The following is an 18,217-nucleotide window of genomic DNA, read 5'->3' on the forward strand; positions in this document are numbered from 1 at the left end:
CAGCAAGTATTAACACCACCTCATGCAGAGTACTTAGGGCTTTTCTACTTTTGCAATATCTGAATCTTCTAATATATATGTAATATAGATAAACAGACATATTTCCTTTCTTGTATTTTTTTAAAAAAGTTTATTTCCAGTGGAGATGGCTTACATCTTCAGCAAGGCTTTTAGTACTTTAACGTACTATATTTATTACTTCTTTTTAGAACTCATTGTAGATAAGCATCTGAAAAAAGAAATACAATAAACATTGGTGTTAATTATATCATTCCCTCCTACTCTTCTCCCCTTCACCATATGTTCCTTTTTGTCCATGCCTCTTGATTGACTTTTATTAGGGCTTGATACGTGGCTGATCACACACCTGAAAGTATGCTCTGATGATGCAAATGTGACCCTGCTTCTGCACCCTTCTAAATGTGTAAATATATCTGAGGAAGACAGAGGAAAGAACAATGGGATCATGTAGTTACTATGTCTATTTATGTACAGCACTTTCTCTTAGTCCCTATTCCCTACTTTAGCCTTTGTGTCTCACGTTACCCTTTGCCCTTGACCTGAATTATTTGTTCGTTTGTAGGTATTTTTTGATGTTTGGGGTGGGTAGGTTTGAAGTATTTTCTTCCTTCCCCTCTAAATCCCTTGGTTATTTTCCCAAATGTGATCCTCTGAAAAACCTTTGGAAATTCATCAAGTTTCTTTGACTATGTCTGTGACTTTCTATTATAACATTTTATCCATATGTCCAAATTTTATTTCTGCTTTCATGGGGAAAACAGCTTCTTTCATTTTCTGTGAGCAACTAAAATGCGCCATTGTGCTTGATCATCAAAGACACAGAAGGAAATTAGATGCCATTTTTATTCCTAAAAATGGGGGCCCAGGAGCAGGGTAATCTGTTTTGATACACTTGTATAGGGAGCTGTGCTTCTGAGACCACTGGCATATAAATAACTCACCTGAACTTAATGCTAAGAAGCATTTTGGTTTCATGATGTAAATTTGCTTTGAGCATAATTGTTTTCCTTCTGTGGTCAGTTATCGGTACATATATTTTTGTGGTGGGGTCAGCAATAATTCCAGATTCAGCAGTTATCTATGACAGCATAAGGACATGATAGAAATGCCTCATGACTTCCAAAAGATAAATTCATTACTATGTTTCTTTGAAACTTGTCTTTCTTCTGCTGCTGCTTCAGGACATCACGATGCTGTACCAAATAATGAAGCATACTCTTCCATCCCTAGTACAAAGGACTCACCTGCCAAACTTACCATTTATTCTTTCTATGTTTGCCTTGGTCCTTCCTTATGAAAACATGCTTAGGGAAAGTTTCTGCATCCTTATGAGAACATTAATTTTGAACCTTGTGTAAAGACTGCAGTGATCTGCATATCAGGAATACTCAGTGGTGGTCAGGCCAGAACACAATAGTGTGACAGAGTGTGGTGGCACTTCCAGTGGTCAGTGGTTTGTGTGTGTTCTGGTATAATCTCTCTTTCTATTCACTGAATTATTGAGAGGAACTGATTTGCTGCACGGGCATAACCACTGTTCATTAAAGAAAGCTGCTGAAAGCACTCTATGGTATAGTGCACACAAATGTTTGTTAATGCAAAAGAAGGTGGTCAAGCTTGTGCCGTCAAGCAAAATATTCTTTTTGAAATGATTTTTTTTCGTAGACTAGCAGTAGTAGATGTATGATTTCTGTATTAAACAAATGTGAATGTCCAGTTATACACAAACCAAATGAATAAATTGCAGCTCTTATGTAGGTATTGAATGTATGATAAATGTAAATAAAGTCAAGGTTTGACAAGGTGACTTTATCATCTTTTCTTGCCAATAATTAGGTGTGTGTTAAATATATGTTGAATTTCTCAGACCTGTTGAACACAGTCACATTGTATGTGCTTTCAAAAAGTTTCTAGGGCTTTACATAATTCTTGGAAAAATGAAGCTAGGCTGTCACTTGTCACCAGGGTGCTGTGTTGACTTGAAGCAGATAAGGATTTGTGTTAATGTAAAAACAGTTTGAATCTTGCAAAATGAGTCTTCTGAATTTCTTTCCTGACATTGTTTAGCATGCAAAAAGAGCTAAACAGCACAAGTATTGAGGCAGTCTACTGTTCTTTTTTTATTCCTAGCTTGAAAAGATACTATTGTTTATGTAATATGTTCAAAGGGGCACATAATTTATTATATACTGTTAGCCATATGCATTTTTACATTTTTGCCTGTAGGTAAGCTGAACACCTGGTGACATGGCAGCATGTTTAAAACACTGCTTAGAAAATTCACAATAACAGTACAGATAATAGGTCTTTCACAATGATTAATACACAAAATAAATTTCACTTTTAACAAAAAATTCTTTATTGTCTCCTTATAAAGGTAATAGTATAGAGTGTAATATGAGCTATTGACTGTTTCTGGTGGGGGTGGTCGGTGGGTGGTAAAAGTTGCAGGGTACTGTGCTACTCTGCTCTATACAGTTCCCTTAAGATAGTCTTTCTGTCTTTAAATTTCTAGTTTCTCCTGAGAATTCAGAAAGCTTTTGTCAGCCAGGTACTGAATAAAGGTTTTGATATTTACAGCAAACTGTTCAGTGCTCTCAGAAAAGTTAATGTGGAAAAAAATGCAGGTAACTACATCTCCAGCTTCAAGACAGAAAATGTTAAACAAGACAAGAACTGTATAGGAAGGCAGAGTGAATATTTTGAGGTGTTAATTCTAACTAAAGAGGGAAGAAACTAGAATTCTGGAGCGGACACTGGAGCTATATTGTATGATGCAAGGATGACTCAGCCCATGCTCAGATCATCTCCAGGTCTTGCCATACTTATTTACATTAAAGTTGAGTTGCTATTTTAAGTCTGTGCATTTAGTGGAGAAGGAGGTGAGAAAAAAGCAGATCAAGAAGAATAAAAGCAAAAGGAGGGAGGATAGATTTTAAAATGCAACAACAAAAATACCTGGACCAATCCCTCCTGTTCCCCAGGCTGCGCTCTCAGTGGAGGAACTTGTAATCCTATATTTGCTATATCAGGAGGATTTTTCTATGAGCACAAATTAATAATTTATTCATAGGCTGGAGTCAGCCAGCATTGATTTACTTATGCTGCATTTCTTTTCATTCATAAGCCTTTGCTAGTCGGGATCTCTCGGATAGTGACTCGCTGCAGCGCTTCGGCGTGGGAGGAAGCAGCAAACGTGCCTTTATGCAGAAGGACGTGCTATAGATGACTCAATTAAATGTGCGCGCCTGACCTAAACCCGGGGCTCTCTCCGGGAACCCGCCGCTCCCGCTTCTCGGCGATGCTGCCTCGGCGGGGACCGCTCTCCTCCCTGCGCCTGCCTGCGCGCTCGGTGCGGCGCCGCGGCCGGGATGCTCCGCGCTGCCGGCAGTGCAAGAGCTGAGCTCCGGCCATCCTTCGCCTCTCCGGGCTGTGTGACAGACAGATGCTTGTCATGCAGCGGTGCCCTGCCTGAATTGGCCGGGTCTCCGGTGGGTGTGCACGGCCCCCACCCCCCGCCCCTGCCAGCCCTGCCGAGCCCTCCCTGGCTCAGCCCCCGGCAATGTGCAACGCTCTCCTCTCGCCTTCCTGGAAGGGCTCAACTACACTTTCAGCTCGTCCAGACTTTCTCTGCTTTTGCCGTGCAGAGGCACCCTCCCTCTGGTCCAGCTCCTCCTGTGTCGGCGCTATCCCGTTAAAAGGCTGCAGCTCCTGCTCCACTGAACCAATGCGTTGGCTGACTTGATCTGGTCTGAAGGCTGGAGGTTATCGGCGCGGGAAAGGAGAACTCTAGGCAGCTTTCCATTTGCGAAGTGAGCAGTAATTGCGAGAAGACAGCCTCCCCAGTTGGAATCAATAGTCTGCTTTCTTGCTGCTAAGGGCACTTTGGAGCAGCAGTAGGTCACTGAAGTAACTTCAGCACACTGCTGACTGCGGAGTTGTAAAGAACTACATGCAAGTGGCTGCAGTAGTGCTGGAAAACGCTTTGCTGTTACCAGGGACACAATAGTTTTCAAGTCATTAGAGCTTCGCTTTTGGTCTGCTCCTTCCATTACATTGAGAGGGTCATTCTTTGGAGGGATGAGGATGGAGCTGTGATTTTTCTCCAGTGTTGTTCTAGTGGAGGGGGTAAGAGTGGGGAAAGAGGCTGTAGAAGCAAAACCCTACTGCTGCTGAACTCAGGTTCACTTGAATTTCCCCAAATCTTTCCAGGCACAGAGAGGCACAATGCCAGAGAATGTGAATCTTCTTCGGGCTCTTGGGGGGGTTTTCTTTATCTTCTGGACAGCTTTTAACACAACCTTAGTGGATGTGGTTGGATCGGAGCAGCAGATCCCCTTGTCTGTGTAAGTGCTTTCATGCTATTCCTCTCAGGACCATGTTCAAGGATGAGAACTTGACTGCTCAAGTTCTTATGTTTTTGTATTGCAGATATTTGACTGTTTGGGGCACCTTTGCTCCTCTGTCAGCTGTGTTTAAAGTGGGAGTCTCTAAGGTGCTCACCACTACTTTGATTTTATTGTAGAAGCATGTGTTGGTGGAGTATTTGGCCAGAGTGTCTTAAGAGCTAGTGTGTGCTTAAGCTGATGCTGTTAACTCTTTCTCATGTGGGAATTTATCATTCAGAACTGATTTGCCTGTTTATTTGCTGCATTCCTTTCAATGGAGATATGCATTGTGTTGTGGCAAAACATGTTTCTGTTGATTCTTTAAATTTTAACAGTGCACTTTGGTAGTCTCATATCAGAGGCCTTACCTTAGCACAGTGTCTAGTTTGTGCTTTTACTTGAACAGTTTTACTGATCTTTTGCTATGCTTAGGTTCCTTAGTGAACTCACTAATGCAAAATTGCTTGGATCCTTCTGAGTGCAGCTGAAGCTGTTACAGTCTGGGTTGCTTTGCTATGACATGTGTATTACATTTCTTCTGCCCCTTTTTTTCTTCACAGAGTAAAGCTTTGGGCCTCAGCATTTGGTGGAGAGATCAAATCTATTGCAGCCAAATACTCAGGTTCCCAGCTCCTGCAGAAGGTAAGGATTTCTTCAGTTGTAATAGGAAAGGTTTTAACAGAGAAAATGGAGGCAGATTTAATTTTTTAAATGAATAGAAAAGCAGTGCTGTATGTGCTTTTGTTCAAGATCTATTTTTGTATTGTATGCTAGTCCCTGATGACTCTTTCATTGCACTGCATTATCTGTAGAGTCTTTGGTTAAAGGGATGTTTTTCTGTTTGGATGACTTGTTTGTTTTATCATTCAAAAGTAAACTCCAACACTTTTATTTCTTTAAGCCTAGGCTTCAGCCTGGATTACGGGTATTTAATCTGTTTGCTGCATTGTGATGATGTTTCTGTGCAGAAACAGCTGTTTCTTATGAAAAATGGTAACTTCATTGAAGGAGCAGAATTAGTGCATATTGTGTTATTTCACCCTGTGCTGTGTGTTTGCAATTCACTGTTTTAGGAGAAGGCGGCTGCACTGTTGTTTGTCATCTCTGCAGTTTTTACAATCCCATTATTCCCCCAATCATCTCAACCCAGTGCTGGGATGTATTACATCATTACAGATAAGGGGAATGAATGTGGTTATCTTCTTGCTCAGCTGCACAGCTGGGTAATAAGCTAGTGAAGTATTGCAAAAACTTGAGAAATTGGTATAAGTGCACATAATTGGGGTAGAGGGTAATGAAAAAGCAGATGTGAGTATTGGATATATATCAAGGACTTTGTCTACTCTAATTTAAATGTGCAACCTATAGTAAAGTTCTGTATTGTAAACAATTTATTTTTACCACAATTGCTGAAAAAATATGAGACCAAGAGGAATATGTTAAGACTAAGACTGCGATTTTGGGGCATTTAACATATGATCCTAAAAATACAATATGTAAATGAAAAAACATTGAGACATTCACTGATTAGAGACACTCATTCAACCCATGTATTTCTGCTGATTTTGTAGACATGAATTTTGGTTCTGAGTAGCACTAATTCTATTTTTCGTCTGATTATGAAGGAAAGTATTCCTCAAGCTTGTAGCTTCTATTTTGAAAGACTTATATATGTGTGAAATTATGTAACAGACAGTATATGTAGCAGCTGAAATAAAAAGCTTATGCTATCATTTGAAGATGAAAGCAACTGACTTAATAATTACCAAAGGCATATGAGTTCCTTAGCAGTATCTGTCTTTTCAGAGTTGTATACCCAGAACTGTAAAATATGAATTTTACTAAGCTAAAATACAGAGCTATTAAGAACAAATATATTTGAGGTCTCTTACTACCTTTCAAGGCCTTTAAATGGCTTCACTCAGTATGTTGGGCAACTTTCATTTCATTCTGAAAATCTGGATACTCAATATTTGTTGTACTTCAAGTTCATTCTTTAAAGTCTGTGTAGTCTTACATCGTCATGGTTTTGTATGAACACCTTAAATTTATAAAGCAGATGGAGCTTTCAGTTTTCATTAGATTCTAATCAAGTATTATTAAAAGGCTTTAATTTGTTTTTGGGCTATAACAAACAACTATCTTTATTTAACTTTGGAACTGTTCCATGCAGAGCCATTTTTGTGTGAAAATGGCTTTAAAAATTAAACCTACCAAATGCAGATAGCTCAACGTTTGCTAGAAGAACGTGGAACATTCAGTGTTCTGCAGTTGTGTTAAAATGCACGGAGGATCAGTGCGAGACCCTTAATGGTCCTTCTCTTCCTCACAGTGGATGCTGTTGCCATCCCTTCTGTAATGTATTTTTTCCCTCTGAAGTAGTAAGATTGCTTCCTATTGGTTGTTATAATTGAAGGTAATTGGAAGCTATTCATTTTAGCTTTTCATCAGCATCCTTTCTGTTTCTCTAACACGTCTGTGCTCCTGCTTTTGAAGGTGGACAGTGTATATTCATTACAAGCTGTTTTGGTTTTTTTGCTTTTGTTATGATATTTCATTATTGAATGAAAGAGAAAATACAAAACACAGGTTTGACAGGTATTTAGAGCATTTTTATTCCTCTGTCACATCATCTGTTGTGTTTGGGTTTTTTTTCTTTTTTCTCTTCTGGTTACAGTAGTTTTTATAAGATCTATGTTGCTCTTTATTTAGAATTCCAAGCAACTCTGTCTGTTTAAGCTTGTTATTTCCTGCTGTTGATTGTGGCAAATGAGCCTGCATGACAGATGAGTTTTACATGTATTTTTTTGTATTGTTATGAAGTATATTTGTTCTGTAAGCTTGTAAACCATATGAAACTTCAAGATTTGCAAGTATTTTCAACATGCAAAGTCAGGGACAGAAGTTGTCACAACAGCTAAGGAGGTGATAGCACAGGAGAGCTCTAAATGCAAACGTTTTTTTCCCCACCCTTTCCCTCTCCAGTAGCCAGGCATCAAGAATCCTTTTGGTATTTACTGTGAGCTCTGAGTGATCAGAGTCCACGTCATTTTAAAGTCAAGACTCTGCCTTTAGAAGCAACAAGACTTCTGATATTACAGGAGGAACCTGCATTTCCTGATTATGAATTAAGCATTGTTAAACAAGTGAAGATATAAAATGGGCGTATGATTATGGATCTGGGCAGTATAGATTTCTCAATTGCCAGCTGCTTTGGAGTACCATTTAGCTTAGTAAAGGCTTGCTAAATGAAAAATTAATGTAAAGGTTACTTAATTCATTTTGTCAGCATACATAGTGAGCGCTACTTTCAGAGCAATGCACTTGAAATCAAGGCATGATTGTCAGTCTGCACTGCCCAAATGCTTTGCACATTAAGAGTCATTTGTCCCATGCTAGAATTTCATTGAGCAAATGAAATTATGTGAGATACTTAGTAAAACAAAATTTTGCCAGGTTATATCTGTGAATAGTGATTTAGTTGATACAATTCTTAAGTCTTACTGTGCTGTGAACATCAAGTAAGTCACCAGCATTGGTGCCCTCTGAGTTTTTAAAAGATGAGTAAGAATACTTTGGTTGCTTGTCGAAACTATTTTTTAAAAAACCAGACTGCTACTTACATTATCTTAATTGAATGTTTTATAATTTTATTTAATTATGATAATCTTATCTGGATATGTTTTTGTGCCTCTTAAAAATACCTGGGACATATGATTTTTCCCCAAATTGACTTTAGTTGAAATACAGACACTGTAAGTATCTCAGAAAATTACAATAGTTTGGTAAATAATTTCAGCAATTATGGTAAGCTTTTAAGCAAATTAGGACTTAAAAGCAAGGAGTAGAACATTTTTAAAGAGATGAAAGACTATTGAGTGTACAACAAAAACATCCAGAAGAAAATAGGACGGTATTATTCCTAATTTGCCTGATTTCTGGAGTGTCATATAGATTTGGCAGCATACAAGAAGCTTCTCGGTGCTGTGTAGATATTCATACTCTTAATGTTTTGCAATACTGCTGGGGCCCTAAGAATTTACTCAGATTTTGTCTCATGTCCTTTTTTTACTTCTTAGACTCTCAAAAGACATTTGTCTTATTTGAATCTTGACCCTCCTTTACATTTCTTTTGAAAACACTCTGAGTTTAGTGAGTCCTGGACTAAATATGAGAGTGCAGGGCACTGGCACAGCCAGGCTTCAGGTACAGGCTGCAAAGAGAGGGTTGGGTGTCAGAGGGATCTTCACTTCAGCTGCTATGGTAAGAGTTTTGGAAAAACAGACTTTGGGCAATACTACTCTTCACATTACAGTGTCCATGATACTAATGTGTTTTCAGTGCCACACTGTTGCAAGATAATAGTAGTAATAAAATGGAAGCATAAAATGCCGATAATGTGCCTTCTGTTAACATTAAAAGTAATTGTTGTTATACAGTAAAGCTTTTCCGAATCAATGCAGGGCCTGTTTCTCTGCAAATGCAGCATGGTCTATGCTTTCTCAGATTCCTTTTGAGGAGACTTTTTTTTTCTCCTTAAGTATTCTGGATTTTGATAATTCTTGATTTTTGTCCTGAACGTTCAATATTATTTTATTGCAGGTGCAGGAACAATTTCTAAGTGAAAATACCCTTTATTTTTTGGTTCTTCCACAAAGGTTTCTTACAGCTGATGAGCTTGTTTAGGGCTCTCAGATTTTCCTTATGTAAGTCGTCTCCTGGAGCCTTCCCTGTTATGTAAGCGCTGGCTGCCTTGGTCTGAAGCAGTCTGGAGTCTGCATCTGCCTACTCCTTTCAACAGATTCTGCATTGTGTTAGGAGTTCTCAAATCATTGTGTTTTCTCAAAGCCAGTTTTTCCATCAGGAGGGCATTCCTACTTTTAAAGATGCAGAATTCCATTTTGTCCTACTGCCTGGGTGTGCTGCTGCATCTTGGGAGTTTCGTCAGTGCAAAACTAACATAACGGGGTGATTTGGATCAATTAGCATTCAGCTGCTGAATCTGATTCATACAGTGCTTCTATCTTTAGTTCTAAACTGCATAATAGTGATTTAAATTCTTAGAGAAGTTTAGTCCAATTATCTTGACATGAATTGTCTTTCTTTTATTCAGCGTTGTGTGGGTTTTGGTCTTTGTAGGCAGTTTCTTTGCTGGAGACTCTTCAACTACTCCTTTGAAGGGTCAGTAGGATTGAGATATGCAATTTAAAGGATAGACATGGACTGACTTCTTGGATATCAACTTAACTTTTGCCAGCTGAGCTACTTTAAAACTTAAAAAAAACACTGGGTTTTTTTTATCAAATAGGAAAAAAATGTGTTAAAAATCCTGTAGCCTATGACTATAATTCAAAAAATAATAAAACTCCCAACCACAAAAACAAATAGCATGACTCCTGTGAAAAACCCTGAACCAACAGCAACACCACCCTTCGTCCATCAACCAGAACCAACACCTACCCCAAAGCCCAAATTCAAAACCCCACCAGGCAAGTAAATGGTGTAAAGCTTTACCAAAAGCTCTATTCAGAGCTACTTCATTATAATTCAAACTCTTAATATGTGGATTATGTAGAATGTGCCTCCTAGCACTGAAGTAAAATGAAACCTTAGAAAATGAAATATGAATCTGAGAATGCTAAACCTATGTAATTCTGATGATTCATGTGAATGATGTTTTGGAACTTGCGAGCTTTAACCTCCATTCCCTTTAATTCCTGCAGATCTTTGGGCAACATGAATGGCAAGGTTATTCTCCATACCAAACTAGTTACAGAGCATTTCAGTGTGTTTGAAGTATTTAGTGTTAACTGTAGACATGAAGATGTAAATTCTTCTTGATATATATTTTAATTTTTCTTTGTTCAAGAATAAAAAGTCAAACACATTCATATGTATTTGATGGGAAAACCTGCTGGGTTCCATACTAATGTTCAGGTAGCACATGGATCTGTAGAGGAAAAGATCACAGTGTTATCAAACTTGAAGTACTGTGTTCTCTCTTTCCCCATAAAAAAGAATACCTTTTCCTTCTTTCTTGTACTAAAGTTCTGCTTTTTCTGGAAGTATTGAAAAATTTTCTTTGCCTTCAGTGATGTTAGATCTGCATTTTGAATGATCTACACTCTCATCTCCGGATGGAATGTTATGACAGAAGTAATAATTTTTTTTTGGTGTTGCTAATGTTTTTAAAATGTAATCTAGATCAGCCTGAGTATCAAATATCATGTTTTATATTTCCCTGTAACTAAAAGGAAAGCCCTGGTTTAAGCCATGGTAGATTCATGCTCTTCTGCCATAGCACTCTTTATTTGGCAGTATTTTCTGTGTCTTTCTGGGTTTTGCAAGCTGAGTGTGATCCTCTTACTTGTATTATTGAAAGTAAATATGTTCTATTGTTAGCATGTAACAGAAATGTAGATGGCCTTAGTAAGTTTATGATACATGCATTACACTTTCAGTAATGTCTTTTAATATGGAAATTATCGAGCGGACAATTCAGCTGGAAAACCCCAGATCTTGCAAAAAAGTGAATGCTAATTCCTTTGCTTAATGCACTTAGGGCTGTTTGTTTTCACATCCTGTATTGGAAAATGCTTACATTTCAAGGTTAAAGGAACTGGTCTTCATGCAAATTATCTTGACAGCAAAAGTATGTAGAGCCATGAATAGATGCTGTATTGTAGTGGTGATTCACTTTTAAGCAACTGCTAATCAATACTCTACTCTTTCAAATGTCATTACTGTTCTGTAGGGTACAATTTTTTGTTGCTGATGATAAGCACTTACACATTGTACAACACAAATTATATATTGATAGGGTAGGCTGTATTTTAGTTTGCTGTAGAAGCTTCACTGACAGGTTTTAATGAAATACTCTGATTAATATGTAGTTCTTGTGAAGTTCCATTTTGCTTTTTCTGTTTTTGCAAAATTACATGGAAATTTTTGTGATCCTCTTTACCATCTGCCAAGTTCATTTGTGTAAAGTTGAAGTACTTAGCGTGAATAACCAAATCATTGCAAGATTCATATTTAAAAAGGAAGTTGGGAAAAAACCACTTTTTAAAAAAATCATAGTTGTAGAGAAGTTGGTGAGGGTCTTGGTAGCCTTTCCAGAGGTGACAAATTCCAGGGACAGATAATTTCTGTAGACATCCTATCCTCACATCTCCTTGGACTTTACAGGTGAAATTACCTGTGCTATAGCTGATAACCAGGATGCTGTTTTTGAGGATGATGATGTAAGAAACGAGGAGGTTGTGATTGGTTGAGACAGACTTGTTCACACAGGAGTGTACAGGTTCTGCAGTGAGTGTATTGAACTTGAAATAAGATATGGCAATATAAATATGTAGATGAATAAGAACTCTCTTTAAACACAACAATAATTTTTCCCTACTATCAGTTTATTTTTTATTTTTTACTGGAGGAAAACACTGAAATAACACAGAACTTTTGTGGTTTGGTCATTATGTCAATCTTGTTGCCCTGCCTTATGTTAGGAAGATGAGCTACATCTTTTATTTAGGACTATAAGCAATGACAGTAATTGTAGTTCTTCTTTGATGTCTGTATCTGTTAGTCTTTGTGACTTTATCTCCTTAAGGCATAGCTGGAGAGTTCTTCAACTTTCAGAGCAGAAACAGGTTATGAAAACAGTCTGTGCTGGCCATACACACAATCATGTATGTATGGCCAAACTTCGTGAATGAAGTTTTGGGAAGGGCTGTCCCCACGTGGGTGTGCCCTTCGAGCCTGCGCAGTGGATTTTTTAGGTGAGGCACAGGGTGCACAGAACTGGCCCCACCGTTTAAGTCCTAAGGTCCATCTGCCATGGCTGAGCGAGCTCGGACAGTGGCAGTGAAGTCCTCAGGACTGTCTACAGCACCCAGTACTGACCGGGGCTAACCCTGCTGAGCATCTGAGATCTGATGGGATCGGATGGCAGGGAGGCATTGAACTGTCTGGTATGGTCTCCACTGAGACTCGAACTCACAACCTTGTGATCCAGAGTCCGGAGTGCTCACCATTACACCATGGGACCGCACACACAATCAAATGGTTTTCTTAAGATACCTGGATTTTTACTGTAGAAGATTAAATATATTGACTATAATGGACTCAACATGTTGGATAAAGAAGACTGTTCACATTGTTTCTTGTTGAACTTGAAGCCAAACATCCATAGGGTAAGACAACAGCAGGGTTTGCTTTCCAGGAGTTCCAGCATATTCTTATGTTAAGTGTGACTATTAATTACATAACAATGGACTTCACTGGGACTCGTAAGACAATGGGATGTTCCAGTGAGGAAGAAGGAAATGATCAGATGTAAACTCCTGGTTTATTCCTTATGAGCCTGCCACAAGTTCTAGTGCTTTACTAAGTGTCAACAATTGTTGATAGTAAAGTTTATTCTTCACTCTTCTTACTCTTGAGAAGAGTTTTCCTTAAGCTGGAATTTTACTTCTTTAAGTAGAGCCTGTTTGGTTTGTTAGAGTTTTTGAGGCATCCAGGTTCTGGCAATGACTCTTAATCAAGAGAGTTTGTCAGAGAGTTGTTTTTAACCATTTTTTCTGTCTGTCAAGATTCCTAAAACAACTGCAAAGAGTTAAATCAATACTTTCATTAAGGTGCTCGAAGAAATTTCTAAAATATTAGGTGTTTTCCTTGTTAAAGCATTTCCTCCTACTCCTTTGTTTTGCTTTTACTTTCCTTAATTTGACTTGTTTTATTGTTGTCTTTGTCCCTCTGTCCTCCTCTTTCTGAACAACCTTATTATATTTTAATTTTTCTCTTTTAAAATGGGCAGATTTTCTAGAGAGAAATGTTTTCTTCTGAGACTGTTGCCAAATGTTTTGCATAAATAATTTTATAATACATGAAGCACTTAGAGATAGTTCTTGTTATTTGTCCTTCAAAATAGATTATGAAATCTTAGAGCACCAAGGTTAAGGAAGTAAAAGAAGAAGGAAAAAGTCATTCTCATGTCCATTAACAAAGCAAATGATAATGTGACCCAATCTATTCATAAGATTGGGGACATAACGTGAGAAGTATGTGTCTATAATTCAGTATATGGGGGCTTAATGAATGGATCCTGTTGACTGTTGGCTTATTTACATGTATGACTGACAGTTTCCTTACTGAATCTTTGCTCTCAGTTTTTAGGAAAGGGTGGAAGTTGCTTTTGAGCTTCTAATAGTCTTATGGAATGTTTTCCTTGGTGTACTCAAAATCTGGAGTTGACAGACTTGCCTGACTTCTGTGCAGGTGGCAGATTATATGTTAACATAATTCCTTCACAATGTGCAAGTTCATAGATCTCCTTTTATTAATGTTGGTTAAATACAGCGATACTGAATTTAAAAATTTTAATTGCACTCTACATACTCAGAATTTTGTGTTTGACATTAATGACTTGGCAAAACTAGTTCTGGAAACGAAACCTTATCCCCCTTTGTGCAGCTGTCTTGCTGTCTTACACTATGGAACTCAGTTTTTCATAATTTCTGTAATTGTGGAATAATTTATTCTGCAAGAAGATTTAGAAGGTCTTTTAATTTGGAATTCTGCTCAAAGCAAGATGAAAGCTGAAATCAGTGCAACTTTCTTTGGGCTCTGAATCTGATGTTCAGAATCTTCCTGGACAGTGATGCCACAACCTCTTTTGTTCCAATGCTTGTCTCTACTCCAGACAAGGTTACTTGAGCTGGAAGTTCCCCTTTCAGTTTGTGTGTCACTTCTCCAGCTGTACATCTCCATAAATAGCATTGGTTTATCATCTTCCTCATCTCCTCACAGGCATGGAAGGGCACGACACTGTCACGCCAGGCCTCTCTTAGGCCCCAGGCAGAGATAATATTGTACAATTTTTTAGTTGCATCATCAGGTCTCAATGCTTTTTCTGACCTATTCTTATAAAATACTACTCAGTAACTTTATAGGCTCTTCAGCTGAATTCTCTGCTGTTTGATATTCAGGTGGGCTTTTTTCCACTCACAATAGGAATATGTAACTGCTCCCATAATTATCAAGTCTCAAGAGTAATTCCCACTAAGTTGATTGCATGAATAGAAGGCTTTTTAATTTGTAATGGTAACACAGAAATTTAATTTCTAGTCTAGGGCTAAACCAGACCATTTAGCTCCCAGTTGCTTCATTAGCCATTTCTTTTACTGTCTTTATCACTCGTGGTATCTTAAGTGAACTTAGTGTTGTATTGAAATGATTTGTCAGCTGGCAGAAGGTTTTATGTTTTATTGTCTGTTTATATTTTATTCTACAGTAGCTGTCAAGGGACTTCTTAGTGCATTTATACACAAACAAAGATCTGACTTGCTTACTGAAAAAAAGCAGGAATCAAAGTGTTGAAGTCATAGTACTTGTAGCCTGTTAGGTAAAAGCACTGAGAAAATGCTCTTTGAAGGGCATCATGAAAACTTTGGTCAGGGCCACGGCATGTAGTGTTCGTATTATTTCTCTGGATCACATTTTAATGTTTGGTCATTCAATATACTCTGAATATTTTGTGTCAAGCTCTCTAAAGTCATTAATTTTCAAGACACACACACTCAAAAATCTACGTAGTGCGGGTATTAAAATTTGGTGTGTTGGGAACACATCACTGGTCACAAAATTAGATAATTATCTTCTAAAGTAACAAAGCCTCAAAGATAAAAAGGAAAAACATTCAAAGTTTGGCTTTACCTTGAAGCTAAATGAGTATCATTTGATGACAGCTGTATGAAATGTGTGACTGCCGAGCTGTTTGGACATGATGCTATCACATTACATTAATAGAATTTTCCCCTGATAATGAAAACTGGTAGGAGGCTAAGAGTAAAGCTTTATATTATGACTTGCAGCCAGTGGCTATCTGCATACAGCAGATTTATTACCCCCTATGCACATTGTGCCTTTTGCAATATCTTCTCCAGTTTCTTCATCAAAGCACAACAAGAAAGATGATATGGATGGCATGATACAAAAAAGATTGAGTAGTCACTTCAGTTTCAGACTTCCACCTCTCATTACCAGCTGCAACATAATTTTGCAGTAAAGGTAGGGATGAATTCTGACATCCCCCTAAAACTTTCCATGAAAAGACATTTTGGCAGGGAATGGTGATGAAAGAAAACTGGAGAATTTCTGTTGGTCAACTCAGATTTTCATTTCCCTATTAAAATCTAGGGCAGGAGTCTGAGTTTCAGATATATCTGGCTTTTATCTTAAGACTGTGATAACTTTCTTGATGGTTAACTTGGTGGCCAGAATTCAGTGAAGAGCCCTTAAGCATGATGTTGTTTTAACCTGTAATGTCTATAGCAGTGTGGTCCATGTGGTGGTGGGATTTCATCCACAGTGCCAGAAGCCTTGAATTGAAAGTTAAAACCTCAAGCAGGATTTCCCCTCTGCCCAGATGGATGCACTTTTGCCTGTCTTTTCTGTGTAAAATGGGCCTTCTTTAAACTTTTAACCTTTGAGATAGTTTGAATGAGGAGCAACACTTTTGAAAAGTGTTTAGTATATGGAGAGAATCAGGTGGTGAGGAACATCATTAGCATATGGATAAGGAAGTAAAGAAAAGTAGATGGAATGGATCAGGTCTGAGAGCTGAAAAGCATTCATTTTAACACACTTTATATATAAAACTTCTTTCACTACTGAAGAGATGAATGGTTTTCTGTAACAGTCTTAAATAACTGAAAAATTGATAGAAACTCACTTATTTCTGCTGTTGATATTTGGTATCTGTAGCTGGCAATGAATCTCCCTATGGCTTTGTGCTGGCAAGTGGAATGGAACCCTTTCTTGTCAGAGAATGAACCCACTCTATGCTTTGAATACAAAGTGATATACTATGCTGATATTAGAAAGTAATTTTCAAATATTTTCTTCTTTCCCTTATACAATTTTTTCCATCCTTGTACTTTTTTATTATTATCCATTCTCCATATTAACTAGAGGTTTGCAATAATTTTTTTTTGTCCAAATCCTTCAGACTTTTTCTGAACTCTTTTTTTTTCCAAGTAAGGTCCAACTAATAAGACTCATTACAGAGTCCAATTCACAATTCTCACATGCAATGAATTTGGAAATCAGTTTTCTTTATCCTTTTTTGGATATCTATTTCTGTCTATATTGCAAATACCATAGAAATTTATTTTCATGTGTTCTTTGTTAGTCTGTCCTTCTCTTTACTCCCACTTGTTTATAGTCATTGCTTTTTTTTATTTGAAAATCTTAACCATTAATGTATTTTTTCTATGCCTTGAGCAGATGTAATCATAATGCTGTAGTGAGGATCTGGTCACCTGAGGAAAGCTATGCAGAAATAAAATGATTAATAGCTTAATAATACTTTTATACATAAGAAGGAGAGGAGGTTATGCAAATACAAATGTTGTTCATAAAATTATCTTTTCATTAACTTATGGTATTTTAACCTTTGAAATCTTTGGGAAGGGAAGGAAGTTACTGCCCCAGTGAAGTTACATTATCTTTCTGTCAAGAGAAATTGCAGGGAGGAGTCATATCAGGAAGCCACTGCAAACTCAAAAAACATCTAAAAGTGAAAACAGGGACACGTAAAGGTAATAAGATGAAGAGGAGTGGAACAGTTAAATGCAGTTGGAGAGTACATTTGTACAAAATTCAGGCAATACATGTTCTAGTGATTATTTTTGTCATATCTATTAAATGAATAATTTTCATGTTAAAAATATATATCACAGTTGGAAGGTCAAGTTTGCTATTTTTGAAATGCATGGGTTCCAAGATTTAAAACCAGTGCCAAGAATTGAAATTAAGAGGAAAGTATATGCTAAGAAATGTAAATTCCAATTCATAAAAGGCTTTGCAATTAAACTGAGTTTAGTAGTGACATAATTCTGACTTTTGTATTTAGCTTCTCAGATGCTTAGTATTTGAATGCTGTAACCTTTTTTAAAAAAAATTATTGGCTACTTGGCCGAAGCCCTTTATTCTGTACAACCCCAGTGTAACAGGAGTACAGTTCAGCTGCCTTCATAACTTGGCACTAGTCCTGTCTGGTCCCCCTTAAGCGTGCCATTAATATAGATATATGTTTGATCAGTAGAACTTCCCCAATTACGAGATGTCTAGGGAATTTTGTCTGAAAAAGGATGGTAGAAAACAGCATTATATGAGGGACTGGGACCTATACTTGTGTGTTGGAATAATTCAAATGTTAGTCTATAGTATTATTCTTGTAGAGTCATATTTATTTGATTACATGCTGCTTATTTATCTTGGTTTATAAATATAGAGGAATTGAATTACTGAAAACTCTAATTATTCTGAACATAATTTGTCAGACAAAACTGGCTGCTAACTCAGCTCTTCTTGAGATTCTTCAGTAAAATGCAAAACCTAAAAACCGATGCTGTCAAAAGTACAAAATTCCCATTCTTCACACAAATCCTCTGTTCCTGTTGGATGTCTTTCTCTCTAGAGTCCAGCAAAAGCCTATGGCTTTCTGCTGTGTAGGAAAGGACAACAAATTCAGGCTGGCTGTGCTATGGCTTCCATTGCTTGAACTTCAGTTGCTCAAAGCAAATTTTTTCTATATTTTAGGACAACTCCCTAATTTGGTGGAGATGATCCTTTCTCATCTTGGCTGAAATGTTGATATGCTCATTGGATAGTTGGTACAGCCTTTAAGTTGAATTAAATAATGATCCTTCTTTCAAGGCCTTCAGAAACCCAATAGTTCTGGTTTGCCCTGACCTGTTAATTAACCTTATGCAATTCAATTCTGATATGTGTCTTGTTCCATGTGT

At 37.5% G+C, this 18,217-nt stretch overlaps 1 protein-coding gene across 1 annotated transcript in view; it reads left to right on the top strand.

Moving 5' to 3' along the window:
• The first annotated feature begins 3,649 nt into the window (after positions 1 to 3,649).
• CACNA2D3 (calcium voltage-gated channel auxiliary subunit alpha2delta 3) overlaps positions 3,650 to 18,217 on the top strand; it is a 395,617-nt gene continuing 381,049 nt past the window's right edge. The window contains exons 1-2 of the mRNA XM_071549734.1: positions 3,650 to 4,367; positions 4,970 to 5,051. Coding sequence (XP_071405835.1) covers positions 4,249 to 4,367; positions 4,970 to 5,051 — 201 coding nt within the window. The 5' untranslated portion in view covers positions 3,650 to 4,248. The remainder of the gene's footprint in view (positions 4,368 to 4,969; positions 5,052 to 18,217) is intronic.

This window comes from Pithys albifrons, chromosome 3 (assembly GCF_047495875.1).
Source record: "Pithys albifrons albifrons isolate INPA30051 chromosome 3, PitAlb_v1, whole genome shotgun sequence".
NCBI lineage: Eukaryota > Metazoa > Chordata > Aves > Passeriformes > Thamnophilidae > Pithys > Pithys albifrons.